Here is a 20,000-nt window from a genome sequence, read left to right as displayed (position 1 = left end):
AAGATTGGAGTGGACAGTAAGTTAGATGACATCGGTGGGTCAAAGGAAATTATATTTAGCAAACAACTTGGATTAATTTCTTTTATCTTTTTACAGGGTGTCACTAGCATTTTAGCCAATTACTGGCTCATGATCCCATCAAACATCATAAAGACAGTGTTCCAGAAGCTTCTGTCAGATTTGCTCTACGATGCCTCGTCAGCAGAAGTCAGAACCCAAGTGCTTAAGGCAAGTACAACACTGTCAGTATGTTTATTTCCCATTAGCATTAAAAAGGGTGATTTTCTGAGTGCCCCTCAGTCAGCATGTGGTTCAAAATCTTGCTGTCAGGCATGACAGGTAGGCCTGGACCACAAGATAACTTGAGTAAGATGTCAAAACTCCTTGCCTCCTCTTTGCAATGTTATCTTTTTTCTGCAACAGCTGTAACAATAACACTGAGTAACGTTTAATTATCTGTGTAATTTTTTCATTTTAGTAATTTTCAGTTTTTTGTAATACACCCTATGCCATTAGTCATGGCAGGCAGGAAGAGTATCCTAAGCATAGAAATAGTGTCCTCCCAGGAGCTGGCATTCTTTCTGTCATGACTTGTGGATTCTACACTTGTTAACCAATGGAAATAGTCCAAGAGCTCCTTGAATACCCACTGAGGCTAATTACCCTCCAAGAGCTTTATGCATTCATGGTTATTCCTTCCTTTTCATGCCATGAGGGTCAACTCACCAGATCCAATAAGTTGATTTTTAATAGATCCTTTCATAAGTCATTGTAAGTGTAATTTTATTTATTATGTAAGTGATAGATGCCAAACTGCATAAATATTTTGAGCACACTTCTAGAAATTGTAGCTAGAATTAAAGGGAAGGTTCTTTCTTTATAATGTCTTTTTTTTTTTTCATTATCTTGAAATTTCTACAGTCAAAAGAGTGAGAGCGTAATACTCATATAATATTGATTCTTTTTTCATTAGAAAGATCATATTGATGTTTTTTTTCTTGCTTTTTCAGGGTATTATCCTCATGTTAGATTCCAATGATGCTGTACCATTTTTGAAAGAAGTCTTACCTCGTATTGGAGATGCCTTTGACGATATCAATGGAAATGTTCGTTCTACCTTTGTGAAGTTGTTGTTGAAGGTTAAATCATTAAAGATTATCAGGTAGGGAAAATGGGATGTTTTATGTATATAATGGATGATATAATGGAAAATATGATATTATGATGGTAATGATAATAAGGAAATAATCTCTTATAATAATAGTGATCATGTAAACCTAGGTATTGGGACATAGTGCCGATGAACCACATCCTGCATCGTTTGGAGGAAGATACACCTGTCATATGCAAACTCATAACTCAGTTGTTGTTGAATACATTCCATCCCATTCAGAGAGAAGACCAGGTTTGTATTGGAATTTTATGTGTTGATTTTATATTTGATTTATGTTATGTAGATGCTTATTGCTTTTTTTGTGTTCCCCCTCTTCAAAGTTTCAAAGAATGCTAAATTTGAAAATGTCTATACTCTGTAGTCTTTCTGACTTGAAAATATAGTTGTAACTTACGAGAAGCTGATAATAAATGCTATATCTTTCTAAGGAACTCTTGCACCGAACTTTGGCCTTACTTGAGGAAAATCGAGCTGCAGCACGTAGATTTTACCAGTATACAAGCCGGAAGCTGGATCTGCCGAGCAATGTTCACTTCATGCTCCTGATACTGCGATGTCTCCGAAATTACTTACTAAACCAACAAGCTCAAGAGGGTCAGCAAGAAACAGGTTAGTTAAATGGATATCTACTATGCTTGGATAATTTTGTGCTTGAGACCAGTTTGAATTGATCACTAATGAATGAATGCAGTGCTGGAGGAATGTGTATTTGACGTATCAATACAAAAAGTTTATGGTTGGAAGTATACCTTGTGTTATATTCTCTGGAGTTAGATGTAGAATATGAGGAAAGAAAGGTTTTTGTGTTTGTAAGGAAATGCCAAGATTTTATCAACTGCATGGAACTGATGTGAGAGCAAGGGAAGATATCCTGATTTAGACTTAAATCATGGAATTGATTCTGAACACTTTTGTTTTAGATCATGAAACTAGTAACACCAGTCCTGAAGAAAGAACAAGTCCCAGTGTAGGAAGTCAAAAGAACTTGAAGCTAGGGTTAGGAGTGGCACCTGATAACAAAGAAAATAGAGGTAAGGATCTTCCCCATGGTGATTTGCACTGTAAAGGCATGGAAGTAGAATATGTCCGTTTGGCATGGGATTGCTATTAATGCTTATAGCCTATGCCTATATGTTTGAAAGGACTGCTTAACCCTCTATTGCAAAGTCAGAAAAAAATGGTGATAGATGCATTTGAGGGGGGGACTTCACAACTTGGCTCATTTTTGTCTTGTACAAACCCTGTAGCTTTAGTAGGATAGAGACCGTTCCTTTTTGCTTGTAGATAACTCTTTTGTGTATTCAAAGCCATGTTTGTGTTATTGCTTTGCTTTGCTTTATGATATATTATTAGAATTGTTGTCTGAATCCCCTTATCCTCCTGTTTCTTAGTCTCCTTTTATCCTAAATATGATTTTATTATTCAGATTGGTGTGAATGACATAAGAATTATAATTTCTTTCCTTCCTATTATCAAGTTCTTTTCTCTGTCAGGCAATATGATTTCAAAGCAAAGTAATGGTTCTCTTTTTTGTATGGAAAATTGTAGTAGAAGCTAGAATTAGATAGGTTAGAACAGTCTTATATTTATAGCATATACAGCTCTAATTTCATGATTTCTTTTGAAATAAGAATCATTCCTCCAGATTAATTCATTTAGATTATTCTCTGATTTTGTCAGTTGCATGCTTTAAAAGTATAAAAGCATTTTGCATGTGATAAGCTAAAAATGAAGTCTGACATTTTTAGCATAACATCAGGATAAGACATATTAAGAGCTGCTTGTGTGTTTATTTTTTATATATTTTTTTGAATCAATTTATAAAGGAAAAAAACACACATCTTGTTTCTACAACAATAGCTTACAGAATATGTAAAGATAAAAATAGAATAGTGCTTCTCTGTGGTTTGCTTGATTCATGCTTAAATCATGCTAGTCATTTCAAAAATCCCATACAGCTGTTTGGATGAGAACCCATACAGTTATCTGGAATGATTTAGTGTTGAAAATTTTTATTTTCTGGGGTAATAAATAGGGTAATTGTTATTGTTATTACTAATTTTATTTTTCATTGATTTGTTTATTCATTTTCTTTCATACGTATAAGATTGCAGGAGTTTCATTTAAATGATATTGAATTTGATGATGGTAGATTTAAACAGGGATATAAAGAAATGTAAAGCTATTCCCTTTTCATATCCCTTGGAAACTGTCCTGATATAGTGTGCATACAATAGCTGAAGATGTATCTTGGTTTTGCCATGCGCAAGGAAGCCTTGGGTAACAGTTGCTTCGGCTGTTAAGTAGTATGTTGCTAAGTAAGGTTGTGGATAACAAGGTGTATACTAACATCAGTGTGTTCCAGTTCCAAGCCAGAGGAAAGCCGTTTCTGCTGCTGCCAAGGAAAGTGAGGAGAGGAAAGGTGAGAATAGGGTAGCATCCCTTGATATACATTGGATTTGGTTTTCGTGGTAAAGGAAGTGATGTTATGAACATTGTATGTGTATAGATATTTTTATATATTTTCTTTTTGCTTCTTTCCTCCTTTCTTTCTTTTTCAACAGTAATTGATATTACAGGATTTTTTCTCTTTCTTCTCTCTTAGCTACTTAAGGTTTTCTATGCCATTGCAAATATATCCCATGCTGCACTTGCATTTGTAGAATTTGAATGACTGTTATGAATTAGTGAGCATTTGTAGTATGATGCATGTTGACATTGCATACATTCCCAGTTATAGCCAGAGACTAAGGAATTTTGTAATGTCTTAACAGATGTGAGTGATGATGAACAAACTGCTGATGATAGTGCATCTCCACTCGACAACCCTGCAGTTATAGGTGGACTCTTTGATACCATTGTCATTATTTGGACAACTAATGCTCACAGGTTGGCACAGCCAGAAAATGAGAAGTACATTGAAGCAATACGAACTAGGGTGTCCAAGAGCATGCCCCTTTTCTTCAAAGCCTTCAAGGTGAGAGATTTTGTTTACATTTACAGTTTACATTAGATGAAAAAGTCAGACATTTGTTTGAAGTTATTTTTTTTTATTACTGTAAGGTTTAAAGAATTGCTATGAATGATTAAGGAAACTGTTTGTTTGGTGTTTTTTAGAGTTTCTTTGATTAATGCTTCTTCATATACTTTGATTGTGAGATATGTAATATATTTAAGAAGGTTCAATACATGGAAAGCAGACAATGTTTGTTTAAATTCTAGGAAATTTGTTTTGGAATGATGGTTAATCATATTCGTTTGTGTCTATATATTTTCTATAGTAAATTTTTTTATTTACTTTTCATTGTCCAGGAAAACGATGAGGTATCCCAGACTCTTCTGTATCTGTCCAGCTTCCTTCCCAAAGCCTTAGTGCCTACCATTGTCAGTCACTGTATGTCACGGCTAAGAGGACTGCAGCAAGACCAGGTGAGTTGTGTATGTTGTGGCTTGTACACACACACTCTCTCTCTCTCTCTCTCTCTCTCTCTCTCTCTCTCTCTCTCTCTCTCTCTCTCTCTCTCTCTCTCTCTCTCTCTCTCTCTCTCTCTCTCTCTCTCTCTCTCTCTCTCTCTCTCTCTCTCTCTCTCTCTCTCTCTCTCTCTCTCTCTCTCTCTCTCTCTCTCTCTCTCTCTCTCTCTCTCTCTCTCTCTCTCTCTCTCTCTCTCTCTTCCTTTTCTTTTCTTTTCCTACAGTTTCTCATTGTCTTCTTACATGCATTCTCCTACCATTCAGATGATTTTCTTTTTGCACTTCATATGATTGCTATTATTTATGTATCTTCTAACCTCCAAAGATTTGGCTATTTTATAGTGCTCTTTTTCAATTAGTTTTTGTCATGATTATTTTATTATTTTTATCAATTATTATCGTTAATTATTACTATAGTATTATTTATCTGTCCCATGTGCTTTTTCCAGTTTGATGTCAGTTTTTCTTTTATGTTGATTCTATGATGTACACAGTATATGTATCATAAATCATGCTCAGTTATCATGCTTTTTTTCCCTAGTCTTGGGATGGATGATAATTTTTGGCTTGAGCCTGTTTTTCACCATCAACTTCCTCTGTATCTTCTCTCTGTGTATTGCATTATGCACCTTCTTAGCATTCAAGGCCCTAATGACGTATGTGCCCCTCCACCTCTATCTCCTCAACCCTTCAAGATGGACCCTTTTCCTCTAGATTCATGATGTATCCTAATCAGCTGGCTACTTCTCTCCACTAATTCCATGGAGCTGCAACAACTGCTCTGCTTGCTTTCTTGATACCTGTCTTGGTGGCCAACATTAGTCACTCTCTTAGCTCAAGTCGGCCAGACTCTATTGGCATTATTGGTTACACTTTTCATGAAACTGAATTTTCTTTTACTCTCTTTACTCTCCCTCATCATCCTCTTGACCATCCTCTTAAATTTTCCCTATAACCAATGGGCACAGGGCCTGTTCTGTATCCTCATTTCTGATCAAAAGACCTGTAGCACAGATTCCTCTCTTCTGTCTTGCATTTGCCACATGTTGAAAATATATAAGTTTTTATAGGATATGGATGTGTGATATACAGAGGATAATAATTCCTTATGTTATTTTATTTATTTTAGGACAAGGAAGAATCTTATGTCACATATGTAAATGCTCTGTGCAACTGGAATCGTGTAGATGACATCTTGGAACTGGCAACAGAATGGCTGAATGAAGGTTTTAGTGCTGGTGTAACTACAAGTAGTAAGGTGAGTCCTTTGCACAGAAATATCTTCTCACTTTTTCTTTAGGGGAGAGCACTATGCTCAAGTCCCTTGAATGTTCTATTTGGCCCATAAAACTTGATATTTTATACTAAGGTGTGTGTTTGCGTTATAGCTGTTTATTATTTAAAAAATGGGGGGAGGAGGCAAATGGTAAAAAGAAATACCTTTAATATAACTGCTTGTCTTTGTCTAACCACATAGGCATGCTGGGTAGCACTTAGACCGTCGGCATTGGTAACATGCGCTGTGCATTTTGTTTTTGTTTTATCTATTGGTTAACATTTAGATTATGATAATTAATTTTTTAATACTTAAATAGATGGCTCCACAAGTGCATAGTTACCAAGGAGTCAGTGACTAGACCTGCCTCACCTCACCTGTTTACCCCATTCCTTGATATTTTTGGATTTTTTCTTTTATTATAATAATCATTTTTTTTAGATACACATGTAATTCTGCCTTCGGTTCTTCCCACATACAAAGTAGTCCACTTACTAGTTATTGTTTACATTGTTTTGGTTTGATAGTCATTCACTGCTTCAGGTTTCAGGGACATTCCTTGCATTTTTCAGTGCAATGTAGTCTCTCTCTCTCTCTCTCTCTCTCTCTCTCTCTCTCTCTGTCTCTGTCTCTGTCTCTCTCTCTCTCTCTCTCTCTCTCTCTCTCTCTCTCTCTCTCTCTCTCTCTCTCTCTCTCTCTCTCTCTCTCTCTCTCTCTCTCTTTCTCTCCCTCCCTCTCTTTCCCCCTCTCTCTCTCTCTCTCTCTCTCTCTCTCTCTCTCTCTCTCTCTCTCTCTCTCTCTCTTTCTCTTTCTCTTTCTCTCAAAAAAGTTTAATGCAACTTTTCTAACTCATTCTCCAGATTTCTAAATATTTTGCATGTAAACCAGCTGCATTAGGTATTTAGCATATTCTTTCTCTTGTTTCCAGTCATTATCAGAATAACTATTTTCTATTGGATGGCCTATTTGAAAGTTGAATCTTATAGGATAACATACTTGGCTTTCAAAGGAAATTTCTGCTTCATTTTATGCGTACGATTTATGGTGCACTGACACGTCTCTTTATATTGTGTGGACACATTTTGTAGATTGTGCTTGCTACTATGTGGAATATGTATTCATCATGTTCTTCACACAATCTACATTTCTCTTGCATGTCCTTGTAACTTATTTTTCTTCTTCAGTTTGTTCGAAAGAGTTTGGTCTTGGGCAGAAAACATAAACCCTTTATTTTCCTTCTATCATATTTATTATCTTCATTATCATTGGTTTAGTTTGCTCTTACTTTTGTTTTTACTTTTTATGTATATTTTGCAGGTATTTCAATATTGTGATTATCATCATTGTTACGATTAATATAGCGTGAAGTGATTGAGTTGTGTTCATATATTTTTAATGATATGTTTTTGTATGCACTGATAAACTGAACTTCAGATAAGAGAGAAACAAGAAGAGGAAAAAGTATTATCGCTTCTGTAATTGCCGACAGGAACGTAGGAAAAGCCGCAAAGGTGTACGATTCCAAGAGGAACTTTCACCACAACCTCTGTTGGCTCTACGTCTTGTTGGTCACATCCTACAGCATCCATTAAATAAACTTGCAGCTCTTGGAAGAAACAGACATCTTTTAGTACAAATGTCAGAGAACATGGCGAATGTGAAGGTATAGTGACTGCAATGAAGGCTATAAGCTTTCTTTATTTTTCTGTATGTTTTTTTTATCGCTATTTCTTTTTATTATTAAAATTGTAATTATTTTATTATTAATATGCATGTCCTTATTAATATAGTTATTGTTATTTAGTGAAGTAGTATAAATGAGAAATGTTTGGCTATGTTAAATTTCTGCAAATGTGTAGAGAAATCATACTAAGTATAACCCTTACCCACAAATATAGATATTGACAAAACAAACTACTTTTTCAGGGTCTTTTAGGTGATCGTTTGAACCAAACAGAAGAGCTCTCAGCACTATGCTCTGACAGATTCCTGTGTGAGTGTTGGGCTCAGTACTTGAGTTTGGTTGCAGTTCTTCATAACCCACCTCACATATCCGAAGAACCTCGCGAGAAGAGGAGGGGAGCAGTATGTGAAAAAGAGATTCCAGTGGATGATCTATATGACAGCACTGCCACTGTAGTTACCTGTATAGATTGGTGCAGAAGGTTTGTGTTGTTTAGTGGCTGTATTAGTTAACTCACACTTTTTCTTCTTATCTTTTTTGTAATTATTTGTTTTAGGAATTGCTGCTTTGTAAATGATGTGTATAGTAAGGATTTGTCATTTGTTTGACTTTCCCATTAACTCTTTCAGAGTCTTGATACCAACATTGGGGGAGGAGCAGAGTGGCAAGAGAAAATTAAGAGCAGGAGAAGATGCTCCAGTGCTTGCTGTAAGTGCCTTGAGTGACCTTCTTGCTTGCATCACCAATTTACTCATTGTTGGAGCTGGAGGTCCTTCCTTTGCCTATAAAGCCTGTGGATTCACTGAAGAACTTTTAAAAACTGGTAAGTAGCGCTCTCATCCTAAGTCTGAGAGAGATGGAAAAGGTGTCTGCAAAAATTGTTGGTCTTTTGTTTACGTTACAACATACAAAATCTCTATTTATAAGAAGTAAAAAGTTTATTATTTACTAAAGATAAAAGTGAATCAAAATATTGCATGTATACATTTTGATACAAAATCTCTATGTATAAGAAGTAAAAAGTTTATTGTTTACTAAAGATAAAAGTGAATCAAAATATTGCATGTATACATTTTGATATTTTCCTTGTAGATGCCTCGGACAAGTTTTGGCAGAAAAGTCTGGTACTGGCACAAGAAGCCTACGGATTCCTTGAAGTGTATGGGACCCAAAGTGATGACCTTGAAGAGTTTGGAGGGGTCAGTCCAGAGCAGTTGATAAATACTTGTTTGACTTCAATATCAGATTTCTGCAAACAACAAGAAAAATTGCCTCAGGTATGATTTATCGTGAAGTGAATGACCTCTTCTCATATCTAAAGCTCTTGCACAGTCTTGATTCAGTGTGGGTTATAACAACACTACTCTTTTTCACTCCTTTTTTTATCATGTTTGAGGGTTTCTGATATGTAAGGATTTTATGGTGAAAGTCATGTAATAAAATAATTAATAAATGTAGATATCGAGTGTTTAGGAGGATAAATGTAGAAATATATACACAGTATGTTCTATGCCTTATGCTCTAGGGGTAACGTCGATTTTTGCTTTTGGAGTATAGATTATTTTGGTATGCATTATGGTTAGGGCATTTAGATACTGAGGATTGGATCAGTGCTACAACCTGTTTAAATTTCGAGAGTGGGAGTAATTTGCTATGTTGAGGCTTGCTTGTGTCCTTAACATAAATGCTGTTGTGCATGCTAAACAGTTGTGGACTTGCCTGGTCCTGGCTGCTTTCATGACGGAGAAATACCCCCAAGGAAGTAGGCTTAAAATCTCTTTTTAGTCTCATTACATTAAAGATTGTTTAAGCCTGGGCCAAGAGGTGAGAGGGTAGGGTAATTTATCTTTTCAATGCTTTTGATATTTTCCTCAAACTGCTGACTCCACATGTACCCTGATGTGTTTGATATTGTACTGGGGGCTCCTGCTTTGACTGGGTTAAAAGATATATTCTCCTTATTCCTAACTATGAGGAAGTTTTTTTGTTTTTTTTTATGCCTTGCAGGAAATGCCAGTAGCACTTTTACAGGCAAAGAGGTTAATTCTATATGTTTCACAGGATGGAGACCTTGCTAACATGCTGGCCCTGGTATTGACATCTTTTGGTAATTCATCAAATTCATGTGCAATGAAATATCTGGTGTCTTCTGTGATAGATCATCTCAGTTGGCATATTGATAAGGTGAGTGTGACTCCTGTGTCTGGAAATATAACTTTGTAGAATTTAAAAATGCAAAATCCCAAATTATTTATTGAGCATCTTTTAACAACTTACAATGATATATTTGTATTATGCCATATCTTAGATTTTATGTTGTATGTTATGTAGTTCACTTAATAAGGCTTGCCAGTGGGCCTAGATAGGTTTGTAATATTTAGTCTTTTTATAATATTTCTGCACTTTTTTTACATCAGGTGAAAGGTGTGGACACAGATGTGAACTCAGTCAAAGAAATTGGTGGATTTGTTGCCTTAACAGTAGGAGTGTGTCAGAGCCGTGCAAAACTTTCAGCAGCCTTTATCACATCCTTTATGAAGCTAACCTCAGCGGTACAAGTAAGTTTTTCTTTTTGTGTGTGTCATGGATAGCAGAATGAGAAGTGCACATTTATTTTGTGGGTTTGGTGATTCTTAGTAGCTGTCATGTTACTATTTATAGAAATATCTGTTTCTCCCTTCCGTGTATGTGTATTAGTTGGGTCAGGCTCCGCACAAATTTTATAAAAGTACCCATACATAGAGAAGAGATAACCCCCAATACTTTCTCTTTTTAGAATCTCCTACTTAATCGCTTGGATCTGGCATGCATGAACAATCATGTAAAGTAGTAAGACTCCTTGCCATCCCTTTGCAATGTTATAATCTCTGCATAAGCATTTAACGGGTCTATGTTTGTCATTTGTTATGTTTTATCAGTATTGTAGTAAACTATTTACATTAAGCGGACTTCATATTACCACTCTTATTCTACATCTCTGCATTAGCATCAGCAATTATGTTATTTATGTCATTTATTTTGTATTTTTGCATTATTCAATTGCTGTGTGTCAGGGGAGGCAGGAATGGATAGTAGTAAATAGATGTTTTTACTGCATGACTGGTGGTTAATCTCCTTGAGGAGTAATTAAGTGTGGGTGTGATGGCTGGGTGCTGTAGGTGAAGTGGAATTCTAAGGGGGAGCCAGGGAGAATCACTAGTTAGAGAAGGGCAGGGATGTCCTGTGATGCTGCTGCTCAGATGAAGTGTGTCTGGAATGTGATATCTGTTCTGTGTTCTGAATCTTGGGACTTTAAGTAGACTAGGAAATTAGGAAAGGAGAGCCTGTTTGAGCAAGCCTGCTTGGCGACCAATGAAGACAAGGCCGTTGGTCCTGGAATGAAACAGCCTGGGAAGTATTTGGAACATGAGTTGTACATGTTGCAGGTTGTGGCTGCTACAGGATCCTGTGCATGGAGATATTGCCCTCCCTGTAGCCTGCATTTTATAGTCTTTCGCATTGTATAAGATTTAAAATTGTCACAAATTTAGCAAGAACAGCCAGAAGGAACAGAGATTATGCTGATGCAAACATGCAAGACATTTTTGTTGCTTATTTTTAACATTTTAAATTTTCCCTGTGACAGGAGAAGGGATAAAAAGCACACATAGTCTGAGTGTTTTCTTTTTGTATGTGTGTATTTTTTTCCAAGTTTTATTAATCAGAACAAGATGGGCAACAGCCAGGATGGTCCCCATTTATTCCTACTCAGAATGCTTCTCTTTTTTCTCTGCAGGACATAACATCACTCCTGGCTTGTACACATTTGCTCAAGGTCTTGATAAGAGACAGTGGCAAGATTTCCCCATCTAGTCTCAAGCAAGCCGTGGTTAGAGTCGATTCTATAATGTCAAGAATTGTATTCCCTACCTGTCCTGAGGAAGAAGATCCTGATAAAAAGTCAGCCTATGGAGTGTACGAGTGAGTTACTGATACTTATTGAGTTTTGTTCTTCATCATCATCATCTTTACTATTTGGATTTAGGTGGTTAAGTCTGTAGCAGTTCCATATTTACCATTCCATTTCTTCTTCTTTTCTTGTTCTTGTTCTTCTTTTCTTGTTGTTGTTGTTGTTGTTGTTGTTGTTCTTCTTCTTCTTCTTCTTCTCCTTCTCCTTCTCCTTCTCCTTCTCCTTCTTCTCCTTCTCCTTCTCCTCCTTCTCCTTCTTCTCCTTCTCCTTCTTCTCCTTCTCCTTCTCCTTCTCCTCTTTTTAGTGTTAAATATAATTGTATAAAACTTATAGTCAACTGGGATCTGAGGGAAGTAAATCAGTGAAAGGAACCATCCTATTCTCCATATTTTATTTTTGTTGTTATTAATAGGGGCATTAATTGCTAAGTATAATTACAATAAAAATAAAAATGATTACTTTCTTGTTTCAGGAGATATACAGCAGCTTCGAGGGACATAATCCAAGATATGAAGGATACGCTTGGAGTGATATAGACTAATAAATTCAACATAGGCAAATTTACGAAACTATTGTTTATTTAACAATTTTGTGTATTTGTATTTGCATTACAAAGGATCATGTTTTTTGTAATCATTGATAAACTAGGTGTCTTATATTCTCTTTTGCCTTCGATCAAATAAATTTATCTATTTTCATTATATCATGCATATGTCATCTTTCTTGATTCTAAGATTATTGTATAGATATCTTTGCAAAATGCACTTTCATTTTTTATACCATTGTTTATATATTAAAGACTTAATAGACTGTTTCTTTCATTAAACTACATTTCTTTTTCAATGCCAAGAGATAGGTGTTAGTAATAAAATGAAATAAGAACAGTTACAGAAAAGTATATTGCCTATTTCATTTCCTAATGCTGACTGGGATGGCATGTACATACATGCCATGGTGTATAGTATATAAGAACAACTTTTATGGTGGAAGGAAAGTAGAAAGTTTGTAGGTGGAGAAAAATATTATATAAGAAAACCTAGCATTTGGTGAGCAACAGAAGAAACTTCTGATATGTAAATTAAACCAATAGGAGAAAATATTGGTTACGAGGGCAGCAGTCTCCAGGTAGTATTCTCCCCTGGACTCCTATAGGAAGACCCACTGCAAGAATTAAAGCTACTTATAGATACCTGAAACTTGTTCACAGGTGAAGTTGGTTAGTGGACATGCATGACTGGCAGTAGTCAGTTTATTCAATACAGTATGACCATTGTCTGGCAATTCATTTATGGGTATGGGCACTTAAAAGGATTTTCTGTCAAAGGTGCAAGGTAGGGCAGAGGTAAGGTGAGAGCTAAACTAAAACAACTGTGATCCAGCAGGTATGCATTCTCATGGTTGAGGAATGAACTTGGTGAATAACTCGGAATGAACCGAATTGAAAGCAAGCATCAAGGATGGGGTAGTGGTAGCAGTGGTCAAAGCCGGGACTAAAGAAGAGCTGGTTAACATCAAGGGGGCTAGTTAGTATGTAGACAACCCTCAATGACCCTAACAAGAGTGCATGATAGGTAGGGGTAAATGACTAACCAGGGGATTACCATGCCCATGGATCTCTGAGGCCATTCCGGACTGACCCAAAAGCCATTCTTTCACCTGTTTAACATGGCTCACACATTAGGAAGGAGATGGAGAAAAGAATGAGAAGAAATAACTGCAAAATTGGTCGAGGCACAATGCAGGGTAAATCAACATTATGCCACAGCCCACAGCAAAAAAAGTTTTACATCTAGAACTTCATAAAACTGAATTTACCATTTGCTCAGTTTGTATAGTAACCACTGTTTAAAGTTATCAACAACATACTCTAAGTAAAGGTTAAAGGAAACAAATTTATTTTTAAATAACAAATATATATTTCTTAGTTTAACCCAATAGATCCAGGTGGCTAGTGGTCTGCACATGGACCAAAATCTAAGCTTGAATATTGACTCCTGGGTGTGTGGCTTGTAAGCCTAGCCCACACAAACACTCATGCCTGGTATCAAGATTCCTTGGATTTTGTAATATGTATTTACATATTTTGCAGTTTGACTGTTTTCTATAGTCTGATTTAGCATAAAGACAAATATTAATGTGATAACAATGTGTTTTCCCTGATCAGGCTTCAATTTATCTCTGTTGGTTGCCTACAACTCTGCAATAACAATTACAATAGGTAACTGTCATTTGAAAATATTTTTGTAACATTCAATTTTCTTTTACACACCCTGCAAAGCCAACCATGGTGGGCAGGAATAGGGTCATTGGTGGTACATTTCCCCTTTGTTTAACTGGTGGAAATGTAAGAGGAGCTTTCTAAATGCCCACGGTCAAATCACCTTCCAAGATCTTTGTGCAATCCTGATCAGACATTCCTGTCACTCTGACTCTCAGTCAAATTTAAAGGAGGCATTCTCATCAACCTGGCCCACAACCAAAATTTTTCATGATGTGATTGTCAAGTCACCCGGATCCAGTGGGTTACTGTGCAACAATAAATACTCATAATACTGGAAGCTACAATGTGGGAGATATCGAGATGAGCTTGCAGTCCTTCACCTCTTCAGCAGAATTATCTATAATTAGTGTCATAAGTCTGTCTGAATTCTTTTGTTCTGTGGCTTTAACTAGCAGAAGCTAAGACAGTTTGAAGGAAAAAATGTCATTATTTACTCATCTTAATATAAAGATAAAATCTTGATATAAAGATTTTGTGCTCCTTACTACACAAAAGGTTGAAGCAGGCCAATTAAGATGAAAATACAACACAAGTAAATGATATGAAAATGATGTAAAAAAATAAAAATGAAAACAGTGATAGTAACATTGAAACATTAAAAGTATTATACCCCATAACCACAGTATTCAAACTAAAGATGAATTAAAAAATGAACAGCCAGTTCCTACAAATGATTTCTCACATCATTTGAAGACAAAATTTTACAATCACATTAAGTAGTAGTATGCCTCTGCTTTGGTACTATTCTGCCTATTACACACCTTGTTAAGCCATTTATCCTCCTGGCATATCTGGATTAGGGCCTAAACATTTTTGTTTTTGTTCTAATCAAGTTTTATCACTTAGTGAAGGTCTTGTAAATAAATACTATGGTTGTGTATTTTCTCAATGGTTGCATAATAAACTTGAATTATGGCTATATAAAAGCACATTTTCAATGTTAACAATTAGGGGTAATTTGCATACAATTTACATTCACTGGTAATTCATAATAAGCTGATTACTTGCACAATCTTCACTTTTGGCTCTCTGGCTCCTTTTCTGTATCAACTTTCTGTCTACTTTTATATGAGATGTGAAATAAATAAATGCAAATCTGATTTTTAAATATAATAAAAAAGATATTCCAAAAAAACAGGGTCAAGTCAAGAAAATAGTTTGCCATATATAATACATAAAACCAATTACCCACCTCTTCTACATTGTTCTACATATTTTGCATTAATCTTTTAGTATGCAATTCCTCTATCTTTAATTCTTTCTTCTCTTTTTTAATAAATCTTAAAACTTTTTGGTGGTATATCTAAACCACTTCTTGGAAGCATAACACGATGGGTTTACACACAAAGGACAATTGTGGAGGAACTGTTCCGAGCACCTATGACCTTCTTGTAGGTGCTTGCTGACCACATCAACAAGGGCATCAATGAAGAAGGGATGGTCGTTAGGTGATGCACATCGGCGTATGCACTCAGCTCCAACCTGTATAAGGGAATACATTTATGGCTCGTAATATATTTCATCATACTCTTAAATGGCATAAATGTACTGGATATAAAGCATTACAGCCACTATTCTAAACTCTGCTATGCTGACTAGCACCCATTTAATTTATCATCATAAGAAAATTTTCTGATGTGTAACATAAACACTATAGACTTCACAGATCACCTTTATCATTTATGAAATATCAATATCTTATAAAAGCCAAACTACAAACCTCTTTTCCAAGATCTTCAGCATACTCAATATCCATCTCATGCAGGGTTTCTATGTGCTCGTTCGTGAATGCTATTGGGACTAAGATCATGTTCTTCCTTCCTCTTTGCACAAGACCTAAATAAGAAATATTACAGAAAACACTGGTTATCAACACAATAACAGAACACTACAATTGCAGTCTACTGGGATAAAGACTAAGATGACTGAGTATTCAATGTTTTTCTGCTATCATCAAGACTTGCACATAAATATGGACTATGACAGGTCATGCACTCAAACTCACCTTTAATTGCATCATCTGTAGCTGGAGTCAGCCATGGAAGAGGCCCTACTTTACTTTGCCATACCAAACGATATGGATTTGTAAATCCAAGTTCCTGCATAACAAGCTGTACTGTAGCACCAACCTCAGCAGAATAGGGATCACCACGCCCAACTTGCTGTTAAAATTTCAGATGATCATTTATTAGCTAAAATATTCTCTGAATAACAAGGACAACACACAAATACTTACTTTGTAACTTAAAAACATACTTTTAGGTGAAGAGACCCTAATCTCTAACATAAATTGTAGAAACTTCTCTTAGAGCAAAACTTTCAATCTTAGAAAAAAATAGTAAAAGAATAAAAAACAATCATTATATTCGGCTTCTGTCACATATGCACCATTGAAGATAGAAAGTTCTCTTTCCATAGGTAAAACCTGATAACTTTTGAGATACTTCATATTAGTCACCATGATATTAGCAGTAATAATACTTGAGGTAATAATGAAAAGTTCCAAGGCACCACATACCCTCATTGGCAACGAATGTGCAGAGAAAAGGATGAAAACATCTTTTCTCTTTTCCTCGGGAAACTGTTCCAATTCCTTTCTGATATTGTCAGCAAAACACTTTACGAGGAAGGGGTTTGTACACCATCGATCAATGACACTCCATTTCATTGCTGACTCCACAGATCTGCAATGAAAAAAAAAATGTATATGCATGTAATCTTTTAGTATGCAATTTCTATCATTAATTCTTCTCTTTCATTCATATATACATTTATGCATTCATATACATACACATACAGATAAATACATAAATCAATATACATGAATATACATGTGTATATATATATAATATATATAATATATATATATATATATATATATATATATATATATATATATATATATATATATATATATATATATATATATGTATATATATATGTATATATATATATATATATATATATATATATAAATATATGTATAAATATATATATATATATATATATATATATATATATATATATATATGTTCATATATAAATATATATATATATATTATATATATAATATATATATATATAAATAATATATATAATATATATCTATAATATAATATATACATACATATATAAATATATACATATAAACATATATATACTTATATACAAATATATATGTTCATATATAAATATACATATATTTGTATATAAATATATATATATATATATATATATATATATATATATATATATATATATATATATATATACATATACATATACATATACATATATATATACATATACATATACATATACATATACATATACATATACATACATGAACAGTGACAAATAAAGAAAATCACTTAAATGATAAAAGCAACAAAAAATAGAAGGGCCTTCTTAAACAGTCCTATGTATGTAACAATTATAAACATAAAATGACACTGTACCTGTTAGCATAGAATTTATGGATGGCGTTCATGCTGGATCCCGTCGTACTGCAGCTGTACTGTGGGTATTGAGAGAAGGCAATGCAGTTCTCAACTCCATCCCTGTATTGCAAAGAAATTTAATGTCACTTTCAGTTTATTTCTTACAGATGTGTCCATGTGTGTGTGTAACTGTGTGCGTGTCCGTGTGTGCGTGTCCGTGTGCGTGTCCATGTGTGTGTGTGTGATTTTGGAAGTTCTCATCCTATATGATACCATTCATAAATACCACTCCAATAATATGTGAAAGCTACTATCTCATATCATTAATTTTTGTCTGCCGAGATATGTTATCTTATGAAACAAGCTATTTCCATTTCAGCCTTACTGCTGAGCATACATGAAGCTACTTGTAACACTCTCCTACGTCCTATATCTACCCACTTCCCATTTCAGGATGTGATCAACAGAGCAAGATTATTGACATTTATCAGGGAATAGTTTCGTATACACCTATGAAAGAGTTTCAAAGTCATAAAATCAAGGGGAATTAATAGACAACGATCAGGAAAGTTTAGAACTCACTCTTCCATCTTTTCCAAGGTATCTTCAGTCAATGGGTGAGCATAACGGAAACCAACGTAATGCTTGTGAGGTGCAGACTCGGGATGCATTTCATCAAGACGTTCACAGAGTAGTCTCCCCTATAATAAAAATACCAAGGGTTTACATTCTCGATATAAGGTGCTTTGTTTTACTGATTATTATCATTTCAAACTAAAAAGGAAATTTAAATATTTGTGTAAAAAAAATCATTATACAATAGAGTAGGATCTTTAATCTTTTTAAATGGGCCTGTTTATGTTAATCCTCTTGCAAATTAATTTCCATTATCTGTTTACATTAACTGACTCTTCACTTCCCTTTTTCACTTTAACTTAATCAAAATAAAAACAAAATCCTAACATTTTTTTTTTCAAATACCTACTTGAAGATCTGTCCATTTAAAAATTGGAGAACCACCACCAATCTCCGCATACTTTTTCTGAATATCAGGTGTTCTTCTCTTTGCAATCCATGGTCCCATGTAACTGAAAGATAAAGGCAAAAGTCAGTCAGTTATAATAGCATCAAAAGTTCTTCCTAATCTAGGTTTTGTGATTATAAATGTTACTTAACAAATAATTTCTATTCAATTCCTTTTTTCATATGTCTGGTGAAATATTTGCATTTACATTAATAAAAGGAAATGTTTCCTACATTAACTAATGATTCAAGAATGACCTGCTGATTTCATACATACACATTTCTTCTTACTCAGGATCAAATAGGTTATTAAATAAAATTACTACAAAATGAAGTGACTGGTGGAATCAACAAAATTTCTTTTGCATTATACCCAACTCTTATATAAAGTGACTCACCATGCTCTCTCTTCTTCTAAAATACTAAATAAAAGCTAAAATTATACAGTATACATACATAACTGTGAAATGAACAGCATGTAGCACAGGGGGGGGAAAATAAAATCAAATAAAAATACAAAATGACCATTGCTCTTACTCTTGGAATGGCAGTTGAATAATGTCACGATCCTTGAAGAGGCGAAGCAAAAATTCGTGAACTTCATCTGTGGTCTGTGGACCTCCCATGTTCAACATGAGGATACCAGTCTTTGGTGAAGAGCTATCCTGTACATCATGCTTTGGCTGAGCTTGTGCCCCACCTCCTGTGGAGCTTGATGTCGTAAGGCGACATATACTCGGACGCAGCATACCATCTGTTTGAGAAAGGATGAAATCTTTAATTAGTACATATACAGAGGCTTTAGAAAAAATGAAAACTAAGAAACAAGTACAGGCACTATTATAGTATGTGTTCTAACGGTTAAATAAACCAGTATGAAAATGAAAAAAAATGAAGATGGAGAACATTCTAAAATCATTTTACTTGGAATGGAGAGGCTGCTACCCCCTCCATGTGATAAACTGCACCCCCTTAACAGAGTGATATGATATACTAAAAAATTTAGGCAACAATGTAGGATATTTGTGATTACACTGGTTACCATATGTTATCAGAAATTATAAAAGCCTTTTTTTCACTTGAAATCTTGTTAATTCTTCTAAACCTTTCCTTTCCTCTGGCTGGTTCTACACCATAACAACCTGGAAGATTCCAAATTGGAGTTTAGGGGGTAGTAACTCCACCTGGGAGGGTAGCAAGGGGCAAAGTCCCTGCAATAGATAATTTAGTGACCTACTTCATATGTTTCTCCCTCATATTTTACCTGACAAAGTCCCTGATAACCTTCAAGCCTTCCCCTACTATTTGAGGGATATAGCAGGGGGGTTCCGTAGCATAAATCCTACATACATGACTAACAGAGGGTAAGATGAAACCATCAGTAACAATATCATTGTGATCTGTTGCACACAAGTGTTCTGAAGAACATATTCATTAGCAAAGTTAACCCTTACTGATTTTCCTTGCCTTTTATCCTTTCATGATCAAATAATATTACTGCTTTCTGCTTCCTACAGCGAAGAGGATATTCTCATCTATTTACCCATATTAATATCCCACCAAACGAAAATCCAAAAACGATATAAAAATAACCTTCCGCAACACCAGCTGATCACGAAAGCTCAGGTGTTCCCCCGCTAAAAAAAATATTTTCCTAGTGTTTCTTCCATATTCTAAGTAATATTAACACCTACAAGCCACA

General features: G+C 34.9%; 2 protein-coding genes across 4 annotated transcripts in view; one reads left to right on the top strand and one right to left on the bottom strand.

The window, feature by feature from the left end:
- LOC113803190 (condensin-2 complex subunit G2) overlaps positions 1–12,452 on the top strand; it is a 24,172-nt gene extending 11,720 nt beyond the window's left edge. The window contains exons 9-25 of one of the 3 annotated variants that reach the window (XM_070131441.1): positions 97–228; positions 1,011–1,162; positions 1,282–1,405; positions 1,603–1,783; positions 2,095–2,205; positions 3,540–3,596; positions 3,949–4,151; positions 4,487–4,603; positions 5,775–5,903; positions 7,411–7,584; positions 7,848–8,086; positions 8,235–8,428; positions 8,698–8,882; positions 9,667–9,789; positions 10,023–10,163; positions 11,381–11,565; positions 12,027–12,452. In XM_070131441.1, coding sequence (XP_069987542.1) covers positions 97–228; positions 1,011–1,162; positions 1,282–1,405; positions 1,603–1,783; positions 2,095–2,205; positions 3,540–3,596; positions 3,949–4,151; positions 4,487–4,603; positions 5,775–5,903; positions 7,411–7,584; positions 7,848–8,086; positions 8,235–8,428; positions 8,698–8,882; positions 9,667–9,789; positions 10,023–10,163; positions 11,381–11,565; positions 12,027–12,090 — 2,511 coding nt within the window. In that variant the 3' untranslated portion in view covers positions 12,091–12,452. The remainder of the gene's footprint in view (positions 1–96; positions 229–1,010; positions 1,163–1,281; positions 1,406–1,602; positions 1,784–2,094; positions 2,206–3,539; positions 3,597–3,948; positions 4,152–4,486; positions 4,604–5,774; positions 5,904–7,410; positions 7,585–7,847; positions 8,087–8,234; positions 8,429–8,697; positions 8,883–9,666; positions 9,790–10,022; positions 10,164–11,380; positions 11,566–12,026) is intronic. The other 2 variants (XM_070131554.1, XM_070131498.1) reach the window with 2 other exon arrangements.
- Positions 12,453–13,613: 1,161 nt separating this feature from the next.
- FeCH (ferrochelatase, mitochondrial) overlaps positions 13,614–20,000 on the bottom strand; it is a 6,563-nt gene continuing 176 nt past the window's right edge. The window contains exons 2-9 of the mRNA XM_070131636.1: positions 18,836–19,052; positions 18,261–18,363; positions 17,858–17,976; positions 17,294–17,395; positions 16,354–16,519; positions 15,841–15,997; positions 15,556–15,671; positions 13,614–15,317 (exon numbers count right to left, since the gene is read on the bottom strand). Of these exons, the coding sequence (XP_069987737.1) occupies positions 15,117–15,317; positions 15,556–15,671; positions 15,841–15,997; positions 16,354–16,519; positions 17,294–17,395; positions 17,858–17,976; positions 18,261–18,363; positions 18,836–19,052 (1,181 nt within the window). The 3' untranslated portion in view covers positions 13,614–15,116. The remainder of the gene's footprint in view (positions 15,318–15,555; positions 15,672–15,840; positions 15,998–16,353; positions 16,520–17,293; positions 17,396–17,857; positions 17,977–18,260; positions 18,364–18,835; positions 19,053–20,000) is intronic.

This window comes from Penaeus vannamei, chromosome 1 (assembly GCF_042767895.1).
Source record: "Penaeus vannamei isolate JL-2024 chromosome 1, ASM4276789v1, whole genome shotgun sequence".
NCBI lineage: Eukaryota > Metazoa > Arthropoda > Malacostraca > Decapoda > Penaeidae > Penaeus > Penaeus vannamei.
The sequence above is the reverse complement of the archived record's forward strand: the minus strand, read 5'-3'. Positions and strand labels throughout refer to the sequence as shown.